This window comes from Crinia signifera, chromosome 8 (assembly GCF_055691185.1).
Source record: "Crinia signifera chromosome 8, ASM5569118v1, whole genome shotgun sequence".
Taxonomy (NCBI): domain Eukaryota; kingdom Metazoa; phylum Chordata; class Amphibia; order Anura; family Myobatrachidae; genus Crinia; species Crinia signifera.
This window is the reverse complement of record NC_139224.1, coordinates 128,396,402-128,413,880: the sequence shown is the minus strand read 5'-3', so window position 1 is coordinate 128,413,880 and position 17,479 is coordinate 128,396,402. Positions and strand designations below refer to the sequence as shown.

General features: G+C 48.0%; 1 protein-coding gene across 1 annotated transcript in view; it reads left to right on the top strand.

Moving 5' to 3' along the window:
- Positions 1 to 14,323: 14,323 nt before the first annotated feature.
- LOC146027287 (uncharacterized) overlaps positions 14,324 to 17,479 on the top strand; it is a 163,015-nt gene continuing 159,859 nt past the window's right edge. Inside the window, exons 1-2 of the mRNA XM_083158221.1 lie at positions 14,324 to 14,328; positions 14,941 to 15,062. Coding sequence (XP_083014347.1) covers positions 14,324 to 14,328; positions 14,941 to 15,062 — 127 coding nt within the window. The remainder of the gene's footprint in view (positions 14,329 to 14,940; positions 15,063 to 17,479) is intronic.

Genomic DNA, 17,479 nt, shown 5'->3' with positions numbered 1-17,479 from the left:
CACAAAAGCTTCTGCGCCTCTTCTACTCTGCAATTGTGGAGTCTGTACTGTGCTCCTCAAAACTGGTCTGGTACAGCTCCGCCAGTGAGAGAAACAAATGCAGACTCCAAAAGGTACTGTAGTCAGAAATGCGGAGAGGATAATCGGGACAGACCTTCCCTCTGTCCAGGACCTGTACCTGTCCAGAACAAAAAAGTGGGCAATGAAAATAGTCAAAGACCAACTACATCCTAGCCATGGCTTGTTTAACCTGCTGCCATCAGGCAGATGCTACAGGGCTATTCCCACCAGGTCCACCAGAAGCCTAAAAAGTTTCTTTCCTCAAGCGGTTCACCTGTTGACATGTGAACTCATGAACACCTCACTGTCTACGCACATAATCTAACATGGTGTCCCCTCGGAATAACTTTCTATATGACTGTACATGTTCCCCCACCTGTTTATATTTATTGTTTATAATTTATGCTGTTTACTTGTTACCCAACTGGCTGCTGCACAGCAAACCGAAAACAAATTCCTAGTATACGCAAGTATACCTTGCCAATAAAGCTGATTCTGATATATATCTTATTGTTTGGTATATTCTTTTTGAGTGAAGCAGTGCCACCTAGCGGTGTAGGCTTATAGCCGAACACCATCCTGTAGTATTTTTCCAAAGACAGAGGTACACAATTCCTCTGATAGGGGGCTGCAGCTTACACAAAGCATATTAATAAACCACTCTGCTTTTTTTCCTTTTAAAACTGTTTTCACCTGCAATGTGAAAGGGGTTTAGTGGCTCAGACCCATTGTAAATACCATTTCGAAATACCGGGTCTTAAAATTTAGGCATCGTGAAAGCAGCATAAGAAGTCACAATCTAAGAGGGCACAAGAACCATAGAGCATGCTGTGTAATGTTTAGTACTATGCATTATGCACAATGTCTGTATAGTGCCTTCCCCCAGCAAGATTGACTGAATCGGCCTCTTCCATTGCTTTCTCTGTAAAAAGTCAGTTCAATACTAATCCACAATAGGAGTGTCTGAGATGCTAACACAACTCATGTTTGACATGGGAGTGTCTGACTTAATGGGTCCATTCTAGTCAATGGGGAAAAATCTAATTTGCACCCTGATACAGTATCTTCGGTTCTGTGTGTCCAAGAGACTTGACACTGATATGAAAGAGGAAACTCATGGCTTTCATAGCTAAGTAGTTTATAGTTTAGTAGTTTATATGACATCATTAATGGAAGTGGCAAGCAACCATAGATAGTGTCCCCTCCAATTGTCCACCTAGCACATTACTACTGAGTACCGCAAATAGAAAATACTGTATAAAGAGGCTAAACACAGTATTTTGGCATCCAGGAACTCAGGGCCTTATTCTGCTTGGATCGGTGGCACCGCGTTTGGATGGGACGTTGATTTTTCTTCTGCGCATGCGTACCATTCGCTATGCGCATGTGCGGCTACAGCGCTCCACTCCACTTTCCGGACAAAAGTTCCTATCCACAAGCACACGGTCAAAGTGGGTGTAATGTGGGTGTTTTTAGGGGCGAGGCCAGAAAAGTGGGCAAAACTGGGCATATAGCTGGAAGTACACGGGGGGGGGGTGTACTCAAACTGCACGGAGGGGCAACCGCCTCACTCGGCGAGCGCACGGTACATTTTTGGCCCAAAACAGTCGGATGCCAAAGAGTGCTCCATAGCACTCTTAAGGTGCGTACACACAGGGGCGATTTTGTGCAAAATCATGGGAAATATGGTCGCTGAGCGACCATATTGCCCGCAATGGGAGTGTGCACCGGCGATATATCGCCGGGTGCGCGCTCCCGTTTTTGCCCCTGTGGTGATCGCTGGTCGCAGGAACATGCTCCTGCGACCAGCTGACTACCACTGCCGGGCTCCCCCCGGCAGTTTCTTTTTCATCAGCGACCATCTCTGGTCGCTGATGTAAAGTAGAAACTGAGCAATATATGGCTGAGCAATATATCTCCCCCGTGTGTACACAGCATTAGACTTTCCGCATGAGTACGGCCGCCCTGGGTCTGCTAATTAACACGAAATACAAGTAAATTACATACACCTGACTGCAATATTAACCAATGTGCAGGCTATTTAGTGAAATAGCTCATTTAAGTACCTGCAAGCCATACACTGCCCTGAAATACATTAGAAGGTTTTCTTTCTACACTTGTCACCATTTCAAGGTAGGTTTATTTTTATGTTTTATTAGTCCAAATACACATGTCGGAATATGTGGAATTAGTTATTTTTTAACCATATTCACCCTTAATGCAAGTGTGCTTGTCATGGTAAAAAAACAGGATACACAATTGATAGGGAAAAAGAAAGAGAATTTATTTTGCTAGCTAGAGGTTGGGTTTAGAAAAACCTTTCCTTCCAGGACGTAAAAAAATATTCCTGGTGCTTCAGTAAATAAGCTAATAAAGCTATGATATTTAACGAAAATGTAATGTTATGTTTAAACACCCGCTGCTGCATGCATTACCTGTGAGCATGCCTAAACTCACAATATAGAACTAGAAAAACAGACAAAAAGCAATGGTGTGCATTGCGCTGCTGGGTGTAATATAGTAAAATATACTTCGAATAATTCTAGTTGAACAGAAATGAAATCAGACACACTGAACAAAGTATCAATTAAATAGTTTAAGATCTTATAATAAAAACATAAAGCAATTCCATATAAGCAATACTAAAATAAGACAAATAGAATATTTTCTATTTTCTATTCCCAGCGATTTTACATGAAATTGCACCCGTGTGTACTCACCTTAAGTTAGTCAGCAGGAGGTTAAACACTAACGACAGTCTTTTTAGCATGCAGGCAAGTCTACATGTCGTTAGTGTTTAACCTCCTGCTGACTAACTTAGTGCTTTGTGGATCCCCTTGATTCTTAATTACTGATAACCTACAGCTATTCACTGTGACTGTATAATATTATCCAACAAATGCTTTTAGAACAATTTTGAGACCCAATTACAATTGCTGTGACACAATTGATAGGAGTCGACATGTGTCAACTTTTTCACTGCAACACAAACATACAATTATTTTACTAATACACATTGGGGTAAACATAGATCGTGTAAAAATGTCCACATTAGTACACATTAAATATACATGTAATGAGGGTTAAATGGTAGTAAAATTAAGGGAGACAAATGAGGTAATCATAAGCAAATCAAACATGATACTTAGGATAATTGAAAAAGTGTTAGAAGCCAACTTCAAAGTGATTTCCCATTGAAGTTGCCTTCTAGCAATTTTCAAATGAGCAGATCAATTGCTGGTCCATACAAGTGACGCGTATGCTACCGTGCTCTGGCGTACGCCACCGCCTATGATTGGAGCTGCGTTCTGTCTCCGTTTGTTGAGGCTGTGAACCGACTGTGCACGGTCGCCTAAGCTCATATGCACGCCACTCCCCATTGTCGGGTGCTGACTCCGTCCGTGTGTGGATGTCCTGTGGGCGGAATCATGCTCGCCAGAAAGAATGCGGGATTTGGTCGGACAGACTGTACACATGATGGTCCGACCACACCAACCAGAATAGGGTCCTTAGAGAGGAGCCTTTTTGTTTCCACATTATAATTATTGAGATATCACAAGCTGTTCGTGCCCATGCAGGTGCACTAGCGTCTGTGCCCGTGCAGACGCACAGAAAGCTTTATAGGGAGGCAAGATTTTTTGGTGTATTAAATACTGTATACTCTAACTGACCTACTGTACTAGAGATGTGTTTAAAAAAATGGTCCCTTTATGAATCAATCTCAGGCATACTGTACTTTAATGTACAACATGAAGAGTAGCACTCTTATCCACTAGCCTACGATACATAATAAGAGCCTAGCGCCTTTTGACCAAAACAATGAGACGAATTAGCATCCGTGCCCATGCAGACACACTAGCGTCTGTGCCAGTGCAGATGCAGAATTTTTTGTGTGTTAAATATAGAGTAACTGACCTACTGTAAATTTGTTGGGAAAAAAAATAAGTTCCCTTTAGTAATCAAACTCAGGCATACTGTGCAGTACTTTAATGTACCACATGAAGAGCGGCGCGCTTATCCACTAGCCTACACACCTGATAAGAGCTGTCTATCTACAGTCCTGTAAATTACTGGAGAGTACAGTAGTAGCAAAGTAGTTCCTGTGCTATAGAGCTTTTTAATACTGTAGTCACTCCATGCACACGCTGCAGCACACATTTCACGCATGCGTTGTGAAGATTTCAAAAAGTGACATCTGGTGGATGATCACTGGTATTGCACTCTTCCAGCAACACCACCGCTAATCGCCAAGCTGTTAAAATGTATTGCGATGCCTTGCGCAGTGGGCCGCCATGGCAGGCTGGTGGTATAACCACCATAGGTAGGCTGAGTGAGCAGCGCTACATCTGCTACACGATGGATAGAGTACATATAATTATAAGAGAATCCAGTGCCATAGATGCATTGCCACAGGCATTGGGACAGTTCCTGTCAATGTGCAGCAATGTCTCCTAAAAGTTCAAAACAATTTTACAACTCGGCAACTCCTATTAAAAGTAAACACAGAGGATTAGGTACATATAATTATAAGAGAAGACAGTGCCATAGATGCATTGCCACAGGCATTGGGACAGTTCCTGTCAATGTGCAGCAATGGCTCCTAAAAGTTCAAAACAATTTTACAACTCGGCAACTCCTATTAAAAGTAAACACAGAGTGGAAGAACATTAAACAAAGATTCAGCTCCTGGAGCATCTGACTGTATTAGTAACTGAGACAATACAGAAGCTTGCCAGTTATAAGTCTTGGAATGGTAAATTAATCAACTAGACAAACTGAGTAGAGCAACATCTGCTGCTCCAACTTTGCAGCAATAACCAGTATTGTGCAGCATCTACACAGCTAGGAAAATGTTTATGGTTTTATTTTTCAAAAAATAATATGAAATAGTTTTGTTTAGCATTTTATAAAGTGATCTTGAAATTGTTCTATCACCTCTTTCCACTATTTGGAAATACCTAAGTAAGGAAAAGCTTGTATACAGAAGATCAATAAAGGCATCAGAAGGAATACATGTGCCAAAATAACAGAAGACCCCAGAAGCCTAAGCCATCGTTACAACCGGGCTTTTGCAAAATAGCCTATATTGGCCTCCTTGCTGTCTAGAGAAGCCAGTGCTGAATGGGGAGATAGAATCTGGCAATTCTGACGCCGTTGGGGAAGGTCCAGTGCAGAAGGCACCCACCTGTGACTGACAAAATCAAAAGAGTATAAAATGTCCCTGTGAGACCCCTTTACTTGTCACCCTAGACCACCTGCATATCCAGCATTAAAATACAGAGCAGCCATGCTATGGGGAACCTAGCGGTATCCTTAAAAATCTCATCTTTTGCATCAAATTGCACACGGATGCCCTGAAACATACTGACCATATAAGAAGGCGAGGAACATTAGCAGCTGAAATGTTTTTCTTCTGATCGCATGCACATAAAACAAAGATGGTAGTTGGGTGCTTGATACAAATAGCATTCTTAGAACACTCTTCCAACATTAACTTCTTACATCAATAAAGCAATCTGCACATTCAACACTACCATATGAGTCAAGAAATATCATTAGATGAGCGTACAATGAAATTATTTACCACAATGTATGATTATTCAAGACAAGATTTTAGGAGAACTTCACTGCCATTGAGGACAACTTGGGCGCCCTGAGACTCTTAAGGAGGCCACACACGCACCGATGCGGGTGGTGCGATGCTGTACGATGGGGTGCGCGCTCCCGCGGCACCTCATCGTACAGTACAAAAAGTATGTGCTGCACATACTTTTTGTACTAGCTTTTTCTAGCACAGCATCACATCGCATGCACATCGTATGCACAAGGCATACGATGCGATGCTATGTGTGCTAGTTAAGCCCACAACGCACGCCGGGATCGGTGCGTGTGTGGGCTGCATAAGACTATTAGACTTCTCAATTTCAATAAAAGAGTTACATTCTTGTTGGATAATTGCTGGCACAACTAGAGAGTATCTAAAGTTACATCATGTTGAATCGATTTTCCTGTAGACGCAAATAATAGATGACTAACTAATTCAGGGGTGGGAAACCTCCGGCCAACGGGCCGTAAATGGCCACCGTCAGCAGTTCTTATGGCCTGCCCACCCACCCGATGGTCTTTACAGGAGACAAGGACAGGAGTCTCGCGTCACTACCTCACGTGAGACTCCCTCCCATACAGACCGCCAGGAGCGTCTTAACGCGATAGGCAGCCGGCAGCAGGTAACCAGCGGCGGCCGGTGCATGGGACAGGGGGAATAAAGGTACTTAAAAAGTTGCAAATTTGGATATGGCCCCTGGAATGATTTTATCCATTTAAAATGGCCCTTTTAAAAAAAAAAAAAAAAGGTTCCCCACCCCTGAACTAACTCCAAGCTAAGTGGTATATGTATTCAGGGGCGGATTGGCCATTATATCTACCGGGAAGTTTCCCGGGAGGCCGACTACATTGAGGCCGACGACATTAAGGCCGAAGTACAGTTTCACCAGCTGTCCACTCCCCGTCAATCATTCAGCCTCTGTTATATGAAAAATCAGCACAGCCAATCAGCCGCTCAGCCTCTGTTACAAGGCTGATTCATTGGCTGCGCTGACTTTCTCATCCACTGCATGATGCCGCCGCTGCTTTTAAAAAGATCTTTAAGCAGCACAGCGGCGGCGTGGGCCAGGTGCGCAGGCCGCGTACGGGAGCTACGCGGACCAGCTGACAAGCTGCCGCAGGGGATAATGTGATGGTGGCTCCAGCATCGCCTCCCCTCCAGCACCGCCTCCCTGCCGCTTCCTCCACGACCGCAGCGGCCTGGTCGGATGTGGGTGACACCGTGACAGCCATCCCCAGGATCCCGAGGCCGCCCCCAGTGCTCCAGCAGAGCCGCTGCCTGGAGAGATAACGCCGGACCCCTCCCAGACACGTCCAGGCTCCCGGGCGCCTCTGCTGCTGATGATGATGAGGTATCTCTCTCTTGATGATGATGAGGTATCTCTCTCTCCCCTCCCCTCTCTCTCTCCCCTCTCTCTCTCCCCTCTCTCTCTCCCCTCCCCTCTCTCTCCTCTCCCCTCTCTCTCCTCTCCCCTCCCTCTCTCCCCTCCCTCTCTCCCCTCCCTCTCTCCCCTCCCTCTCTCCCCTCCCTCTCTCCCCTCCCTCTCTCTCCCCTCCCTCTCTCTCCCCCCTCTCTCTCTCTCCCCTCTCTCTCTCTCCCCCCTCTCTCTCTCCCCCCTCTCTCTCTCCCCCCTCTCTCTCTCCTCTCTCCCCTCTCTCTCTCCTCTCCCCCCCCTCTCTCTCTCTCCCCCCTCTCTCTCTCTCTCTCCCCCCCCTCTCTCTCTCTCCCCCCCTCTCTCTCTCTCCCCCCCTCTCTCTCTCTCTCTATCCCCTCTCTCTTCTTCCTGTCTCTCTCCACTTTTCTCTCTCTCCTCTCCTCGGACTCCCTTGTCTTTGTGTATTTTGTGTACAGTGTGTATTTTGTGTATATGTATTTTGTGTATATGTATTTTGTGTATATGTATTTTGTGTATGTGGACCTGAATTGATCAACAACTGGGTTCCACCCCTCCTGATATTTATTAATAATATGTATGTACTAGGTTGTAAGGGGCTGCGCCCCCTTAAACTGTGAAAGGATGTATTGCGTGTTAGAGAGTGGGGTGCAAGGGTGCCATGGGTGGGGGTAGGTGCTTGGGGGTGGGTGAGCTGGGACGGTGCAGCCATGAATGCTGTTGGGAGATTGTGGGGGCGGAGATGCTGGCTGGAGGTGACGTGGGGGGTGTGTGCGTGTGGGTTTGCCAGCGGGAGGTGGGTGCGTGCGAGCAGGAGCTTGCAGCAGCATCTTTTCTACCCCCTACAAATGCAAACATGTCTGCACTGCGTATTCTGCCTGCTAATCTGCCTGTGTGCATTTGTTTAACTGTAACACCAGGATTAGAAAATGTGTACGCTAATTGAAATTGTGTGACTTTTATTTTTAGCAAGAGATGCTACACTTAGTGTGTGACTGTTCCACTGGCAGTAATGAGACAGCCATTCTATGTAATTCAAGTTGGGCAAAGCAGCTGGTAATGAGGTATATGTGAGGTGGTGAAGTTGGGGTGAGCTGGCGGGATTGTGGGCAGGATGCTGCCGGGAGATCGCAGGGGGGTGTGCGGGCGTAAGGCTGGCGGGAGCTAGTGGTGGTGGGGGGTGGGGGGGTGGAATGCTGCAGGGAGATTGCGGGGTATGATGGCGGGGGGGGGGAATGGTGGGGGATAGCGGGTGGGATGCTGGCGGGGGTGGGTGCAGGCAGAATGGTGCCGTGTGTGTGTTTGGGGGGGGGAGGGGAGAGGTTGCGGGTGATCGGTTGGGGGGGTGGTGAGCGGGCGTCCTTTGTATGTCTCCCAACAGCCAGACGCACCCTGGCGGGCCAAGGACACTGATATGTTAGTGGGCCAGAGGGCATATGGCACCCATGTACCATACGATATCAGGGGTGGCGATAGGGCAAAAAATTGCTCCAATTGGAGACATATTGGATTTATAAGCTGGACACTATGAAACCAAAAGGTATAAATGAGCAGTTGTCCTTGGTTTTTGTTTTTGTAAAGTTTACAGCGGACTACACACTCCAGTGGATATTATGCATTTGTCTGTTTTCTTGTTTATTATTGCTTTGCTTTGTTTCTTTATGCAGATCTCCCAATTGTTGGTTGGTCGGCATGTTGGTTGCTTGGCAACATAGGACAGCTCCGGAGATACGCTGACGTCATGATGCAGCGTTGTGAGGTGAGAGGTCAGGCGAAACCCGGAAGCGGCGTGTTGCACAGCAGGAGCCAACCGCCGAGACCCCAGCGATGTGGGAGTGACGCACTCACTGTATTTAGGTATGTCAAGTTTTGTATTTTTTGCTGGATATTGGTTTAGATAAAGGAGTAACATCCGAAACGTCGACCTGATGCTTCCCTGTGTGGCGTCTTCTTTGTGTATATCTCTATATATCTCTATATATCTCTGATATGTATACAGTACGGATGGTGTAATGGTTAGCATTACTGCCTCACAGTGCTGAGATTATGGGTTCTATTCCCACCATGGCTCTAACTGTGCGGAGTTTGTATATTCTCCCCGTGCTTGCGTGGGTTTCCTCCGGGTACTACGGTTTCCTCCCACAATCCAAAAATATACTGGTAGGTCAATCAAAGTAAGAGCATTCACCATTTTTCAAATCTTTGCAAAATTGAAAAAGGTTTAATACATCACCAATATACAGTACAAAGAGCACATGTGTCGATGTTTTGGGACCAAGCTTTCAGAGGGATCACAGCATCAGAAGATTTGTCAAGTGTATCAACTGAGCACCTTATATACCATGGTGCAAGGTAGTGTCCATAGCAGTCACTAATTAGGACCGGAAGTCTATATAACCCACTTTTGGTGTATCTCAGTGTGGGCATAAAGTATGAAATAGCCTGTAAAAATAACGCTTAATAATTACTAACCTTTTATACGAGTAAAGAGACTCCTCTCATGTATATTGCACCATAGACCACCGGTGTGCATTCCACTGCTCTGGAACGCACCACCGGAAGTCAGGCAGGATGTCCGGATAGCGCAGTATCTTGCGTGTCATGCCATTAAGACGTGGAACGCATTCTGCATTATTAACCGGCTATTTAGATGATACTAGCCCTGAAGAGCCCAAAGACAAACTGTTCATATTTATAGGACGTCGACAAATGTGCTCTGAGTAAATTGGTGATGTATTAAACCTTTTTCAATGTTGCAAAGATTTGAAGACTGGTGAGTGCTCTTATTTGGATACTTTATTATATTTAACTGTACCCCCTGGATTCCAGAATGATATCTGCACCCCAGCAACTGCATTGGTGGATTGCCCAGTGCCCCTTCTTCTGTAAAAGGGGCACTGGACCCCGAAACATCGTTCACACATTAAAGCCCATGTTTGAGGTTTATCGTGTCTCTGAGTGACACCTGTGTCTTTCTTGCTACATATAGAGGGGATTTTCTTCTGAGGGCACCAGAGCAAGGTACCTAGCCTAACTGTAACTATACACACCCTCACCCACACAGCCTAACTGTCACTATACACCCCCCACAGCCAGGGCTGGCAACAGAAATCTTGGGGCCCGGTACACTGATATATCTGGGCCCCCCCCATAACCACATGCGCTTTAGCAGAACATTTTTAGTATACTGTATATTAAATGTGTTTTTCTATTGTTACAAAATAAACCTAATTCATAATCACTAATACTGGAGGAGGGTCCAGGTAAGTACCCTTACAGGAATCCAGATGGGTAACTTTATAAACCATTGCTAGGCACTGCAATGCTTACAGCCCCTGAGCCACTCAAAACTTTGGGGCCCCTCACAAGCTTGGGGCCCGGTACAGGTGTCCCCTTTGACCCCCCCTGTCGCCTGCCCTGCCCACAACCCAACCATTTGCCACCCACCTGCAGCCTAACCCTACCCCCACAGACTACACCTAACTGAATACTCCCCTCTGCAGCCAAACCCTGCACCCCTCCTGCAGCCTATAACACTAACCGTACACACACACACCCCGCAACCTACAACCCTAACCATATAGACACACCCCGCAGCCTATTCTTTGGCCACGATCCATCCCCACGAAGCCATGTCCTAAATTTTTGTTACCCGCCTTCGACGCATACTGTTCCTGGGCTGTACAGGGACCCATTCAATATGTTGCTATGGGGTTCACAAAGTTCTAAATGGCACTTTATCTACATACATACACACAATGCACATTTTTCAATAATTTTTTTTTTTTTTTGTAGAAAGCTGGGGCCACTTGCTTGTGTTGTCCCCAGGCTGAAAGTTGCCAGCCAGCCCCTGCCCCCCCCCCACTCTCTTTCCCTCTGTCACTCACTCTCACCCTCCTCTCCCCCTCACACACTCTCCCTATCCCTCTTCCCTTTCTCATTCTGCCCATCTCTGACTCCCCTTCCCCTACTATCCTCCCATCACTCACTTTCCCCTTTCACCCAACCTCTCTCTCCCCCCTCACTCTCTCCTCCTCTCACCCACCCCTCTTTCTTTTGCCACCACTCTTACCCCCTCTCACTTACTCACCCCTCTCATGCCCTTTCTCACTATCCCTCCTCTTTCTGGCTTCCCCTCCCCCTATTATCACTGTCACTCATTTTTCCCTCTTAACCAATCCCTCTCTCTCTCCTCCTCTCACCTACCCCATATTTCTCTTGCCACCTCTCACACCTCTCCCTTACTCTCCCCCACTCGCTCTCCCATCCCTCCGTCCACCTTCCCTAGCTCCCTATGTCTCTACCTGTAGACACCTTTGTCTCTCTATCTCTTCCCATCGCAGACTGTATCACCATCTACCTCTCCCCTGTGGCACTATCTCCCCATTTTCCTCTTTCTCTCCTGTGATGCCTTTTCCAAGACATCACCCTCTGCCTTCTCAATCATCTGTTCACTGTGACCCACTGTCTCTCCTCGTCATTCCCTTTGATGCCATGCCCTTGTTTTGAGGCAATGCCAACTGTTTTGTGATCATGCGCAAATAACCCCCCTCCCTTCCCTATTATGGTGCCCCCCTGACATTTTGTTCTGGATCCACCCCTGCCGGGCAATGTATCAGCGGCGACAGCGCCTCACTGTGTGGCCCCACCTTCTCCTGCCCGCTGTCCTCCTCTCTGCCTGCTCCTGGCCACTGCCCCACCTCCTTTCACCTCACATCCTTCTCCTCATACACTGCAGTAAGTATAAGGCCCAGTGTTGCTGGATGCGGCTCCGCCTACTGTTCTGCTGGCTCTGCCCATTAATGATTTTCTGCCGCCCACATGAGGCCACTTCCAGATATTTTGCAGGGCCACTTTTAGTCCCCAATCCGCCCCTGTATGTATTATTGCAGCATGTATTGTGTTTTAAAGCACTTCCTGTTTTGCCTATGTACCCAAGCGAAGCAGAAAGCTACACCAATGTACTTTAGATATACTACCATCTTGCCTGCTCAAACATGGGAGTGATTAACACTTGATCACATATGCAGATGTAACATGTGCATAGAGAGTTAGATTTGGATGAGTTATTTAGTTTCTGTGCAGGGTAAATACTGGCTGCTTTATTTTTATGCTGCAAAAGAGATATCAGTTTGAAGTAAATCCCCCACCCAAATCTAACGCTTGTCTGCACATGTTACATCTGCCCCACTTGCAAAGCACATGGTTTGTATCCAATAAAGAGAGAATTTGCTCTTGCGAGTGAACCAGAATGAGGCCTATAATGTGCACAGATCTCATATTACCCCCATAATGACATTTGATACATCTACCCATTATTCTTCAGTTGGCTCTTGAGTTGATTCAATATTTCATCACTTTTAAATTGATTTGACATTTAGGGTGGCATTCATACAGTAGGCATGCTCAAGGGGGGTGCAGGGGGTGCCCAGGCACACCCTAATGGCCAGCACCCCCTAATGATCAGCTCCCTCCTCATCAGACTGTGGTGCCGGCAGCAGCGTGGAGCCAGCGCCTCAGTCGCAAAAAAAGATGGCCGCCGCCATGGAGGAGAACGACACGAGAGGTGGGCATATCCTAGAGCGAGCCTAGCGGGTGACATGCTACCCGGCTGGCGTGCTGTTAGAAAGAATCCGATTCTATTAAGTAACTAAACTATTCTTTTCACGGATTTGAACTGCCCTGTCCAGCAACCACACCATGGATGAAGTGGTACTGTACCTCCCTGAGCCTCACAGCCACATCATGGGAGAAGCAGCCACACTGTGGAGGAAGCAGTTAAGTTCCTGTACAGGGCTCACTAGTACTTTCCTCAAGCCGTGCAGCGCTGTGGTACAGAGCCGCAGCATCTCCGTGTGCTCTGTGTAAAGCCTGCATTCCTCCTGCCGCCGGCCTCCCCTTCACCCTGTCACTGCATCCTTGGGCCTCAATGACACCCTGCAGCTCCCCCTCCCTACAGATTAGTGAGTGCCCAGGTATCGTTGTAACCACCAACAGGGGCGTAACTAACTATTTAGCGCCCCCCCCCCGGCGCACGTTTATTCGGCGCCCCCCCCCCCCACACACACACACACACACCTAACCTGCCCCCCCCCTTCTTACCCGCGGTCTGCGTCTCGCCCGGCTCTCTGTCGGGACCTTCCTGACGTCACGGTCCCGGGGTTAATTTACATTACATGCCTCCTTCAACATCAACATCATGCATTAATAATCCAAACCTATATCTGATTGTCATTTGTCACATCGATAATCTTGAGCCTAATTCAGGCTGCTGTTTCTTTTGAAGCAACAGCGGTGTTCCATATGGTAAGGTATAAATAGATGCCTCCTGCAGGCATGTTTGATCCATTGCTGAATCCAAGGACTCAGCATCTGATCACTCTGCATCACCATCTGACAGTTGAGAAAACCTAAAGTTATGTAGACTGGCCGCTGTGGCCACAAAATCTCTGTTGGAAGATGGAGACCCTGTGCTTGGCACTCCCTCAAAAGAGAGGCAACATGCCTCTCTTTTGTACAAAGAGTTGCCTTTGCCACACACTGCCCTACAGTAACTCCCACCCTGCTGCAGACTGGTAATCACTTGATGCCTGTTCACCTCTTTTATATCTGTGGGGTTTATTTCAAGCAGCAGCGCTTCTCTGTCAGAGTGCATAGAACTGGTGGACCATGGCCCTAAAAGTGGGACATTCAGGCAACACAGTGCATACACACTGCTGAGTGGGCAGTGTGTATGCATCCTGTCCATTCTGGACAGGATGCAGTAACATCCGCAGCCTCTCTCCACCACACATCGCCAGCTATTGCATAGATAATAATCACATATGCACTTATTATAACAAAGGACAGCTCTTGCGTTAAGAACTGCCCTTTGCAGTGCACCCAGCGATGTGTGAGCGGGTCCCCTGTGGCTCTCCCCCCTCCTTCTGCCCGGCCATCGCCTGCTCAGACGGCTGCAGCAGCAAGAGGTGCAGGGAGGAGGAGGTCACTTGTCTAGGCAGCACAGCAGGATGCTGCGCAGATCGGTGAGCGTTGCACGGGGCTGCTCGGGACGTGAAAAGAGGCCCATAGGCAGTGCGGCTTCATATGAAAATGCATTAACAACTTTTACAGCATTTTTTGTTTACTGAATCCCACCCCCTGTGAGATGGCTGGTGCTCTCAGCTCTATACACTGCAGAGGAGTATATTCACCAAAGAAGCACATGCCGAAGCCACTTCTCAGCATGTCATACTACCTTTGCCAGGATAGAAACCGATTTAATCATGAAGTAAGTTGAAAAAAAATGATGGTGGGTTGTGGGGGTGGGGAGCAGTTACTGAGGTTGGGTCTGACAAATCAATATACAGTAAATTGTGGGCAACACTGCAGTTACTGGGACAATAAAAATATTGAAATAAACATAAAGAGAGGGAGGTGGCTCAATCACAGGGTAAGTTGATGGAGCTGGTGGGCAGGGCCGCCGAGAGGGGAGGGGAGCAGGTGCATTTTACCGGGGCCCGGGCCTGTGAGGGGGGCCCTGGTCCGGGGACACACATTTAGACAGCGGTTGCCCATGTGTAGTGGTGGGAGCGGGGGCCGGAGCACGAGTGGGAGAGGGGGATAATGGAGGAGTAGGAGAGAGAGGTCAGCTGTCACTCACAGTGTGTGCAGTGGCAGCGGCCAGCGGCAGCAGTCGGCCACCGCTACAGAGCTTCAGTGCAGGCAGGAGAATGCTGCTCCTGCTGTCCTGACTCCGAGTCCTCTGAGTCTGCGCAGCTCAGCTAGGCGATAGGAAGATCTGGCAGGCAGGAGCTAACAGAAAATTACTGCCCACATGCAGGGCTACAAAAAGATGGCCGCCATTGACCAATAGGGTGCCAGGTTTCCTTTCAATCACAAGAGTGAAAAAGGGGGCGGGGCTAATCTGGGCTGCTGCATCTGAAGGAAGAAGAGAAGCTGTATCCTCCTGTGATCATGAAGAGAGACTGACTGACCCATGGATTGGAGGAGAGAGCCAGAAAGGTAGAGGGAGTGCCTGCTCCTCTCCTCTTGCATACACAAAAAAGATTTTGTATATATTGATTGTTGTGTATACAAATTATGTGGAAAAAAATTGCTGCCAGATTTTTGGCAAGCAAAATCCTACATGAGGATTTTTTTTTAATTAGCCTGTGGATTATTGTCGATGCTGTGTGTGAGTGCAGGGGGATAGCGTAGTGTATGAGGGGAGTGTGTCCAGGTTAGAGGTGATAGTATAGTGTGTGTGGCAGTGGCGTAACAAGAAATAATGCGCCCCCCCCCCTGCCGGGAAAATTATGGCACCCCCGCCCCCACACCACCATGACTGGTACAGATATACCAGGGTGGCAGGGGGAGGCGAGGTGGTACCCCATACCTGTGGGTGCGGCGGAGGGGAAAGAAGGGTGCCGGGGGACCTGGTGCGGCGTCCGCAGTGCCTGGGAACTGAAGCGCTGAGAGCGGACACTGCAGAGGTAGAGTTTCACAATTCAAAAGATAGGCCGCTGATTGGCTGAGTGTGCGCTCTCTCTCAGCGGCCTCGGCTGACACTGCCTCCGTCCACAGTGTCCGCTCTCAGGGCTTCAGTTCCATGACACTGCGGCGCTGTTGCTTCACGCCGGGGGGGGGGGGGGGGGGTGCGTAACAATAGCGGGTAAAACCAAGAAGCAGGGTAAAGGGTAGTGTAGCGTGTGAGGAAAGCTGGTGCAGGGTTAGTGGTAAAGAGTTAGGGATAGCACCTGTCCTGTGCCTGGTCCATGGACAGAGCTGCAGGTGAGCTATTAAGGACTAATTAGTTTAATTGGAAACTTCCAATTGCATAATTAGTCGTTAATTGCATTGCAGAGCAAGTGCTGACCGTTTTTTCTTAAAATATGGATTTGAGGTTTAAACTGAGCTGTGTACATAGCTTTACACTAACACTATACTAAGCTGTGTACATACAGTAGCTTTACACTAACACTATACTAAGCTGTGTACATACAGTAGCTTTACACTAACACTATACTGAGCTGTGTACATACAGTAGCTTTACACTAACACTATACTGAGCTGTGTACATACAGTAGCTTTACACTAACACTATACTGAGCTGTGTACATAGCTTTACACTAAAGGGCCCCATACACTAGGGCGACTTGTCCTAAGGACAAGTCGGCCCCGATTTCCCCCGGCAGCTCCCCGGGGGAGCTTGATAAGATTTGGCACTTGATGTGCCATTTTTTACATGTGATAAATCGGATGCGATTTATCACATGTTAAAATCCGGGGAGCTGCAGGGGAGCTAGCGGTCCGTGGGAGCGGGGAGCGGTCCGAGGGGGGGCGGGAGCGGCAGAAACAGGCTGGGAATGGGGACCGGCAGGAGCAGGCTGGGAGTGGGGACCGGTCCAGGGGAGTGGCACAAGATGTAGTGGCAGGCAGGGAGCGGGGACCGCAGCGCAGTGCAGAGCAGAGAGACCGGGGGTGCGGCGGGAGAATAGAAAGAAATCCTATTCAAAGGACTGGGTGCTGCTGATTGGCTGGGAACTCAGCCAATCAGCAGCCGCCCAGTCTTTTGAATAGGATGGTTTCTATTCTCCCGCTCGCCGTGGGGACCGCAGAGCAGCGGGAGAATAGAAACCATCCTATTCAAAAGACTGGGCGGCCGCTGATTGGCTGAGTTCCCAGCCAATCAGCAGCCGCCCAGTCTTTTGAATAGGATTTCTTTCTATTCTCCCACCGCACCCCCGGTCTCTCTGCTCTGCACTGCACCGCGGTCCCCACTCCCTGCCTGCAGCTACATCTCGCGCTGCTCCCCTGGACCGGTCCCCACTCCCAGCCTGCTCCTGCCACTCCCCCAGACGGCTGCACATGATTTATCTTATGTGCAGACCGTCCGACATCCGGATCTGATCCGATGCGCATCGGATCAGATGTCATACCATACGCAATTTGGCCAATTTCACTTGATTTCTCGGCCCAATCCTCCAGAATCGGGTGAAATTGGGGCCAAATCGCGTAGTGTATGGGGGCCTTAACACTATACTGAGCTGTGTACATAGCTTTACACTTTCACTATACTGAACTTTTGGGGTTATTCAGACCTGATTGTTGGGCTACTAATTTGCAGAGCCCTGCAATCAATCATATGCTGCCCAGTGAAATCTCATCCCATGGAAGATGAAAAACCTCCATATAAGGATGCAATGTTAATTATGGGCCAGTGCACTGGACTGCCCCCAGGCTAAAAGTTGCCAGCCAGCGCCTTCTATGACCGGATGAGCTCACTGCTCAAACTGATCCATTAACGCTGTCTGTTCTGCAAGTACATTTGTCTGCACTTGGTATATTTGATGCATCAGCTCAGACTCTGCGGTCTTATTTGCGAATATTTAAAAAGTTCCTTGCGTGCAGCACCTTTAGTATAGTGTATGTATGTATGT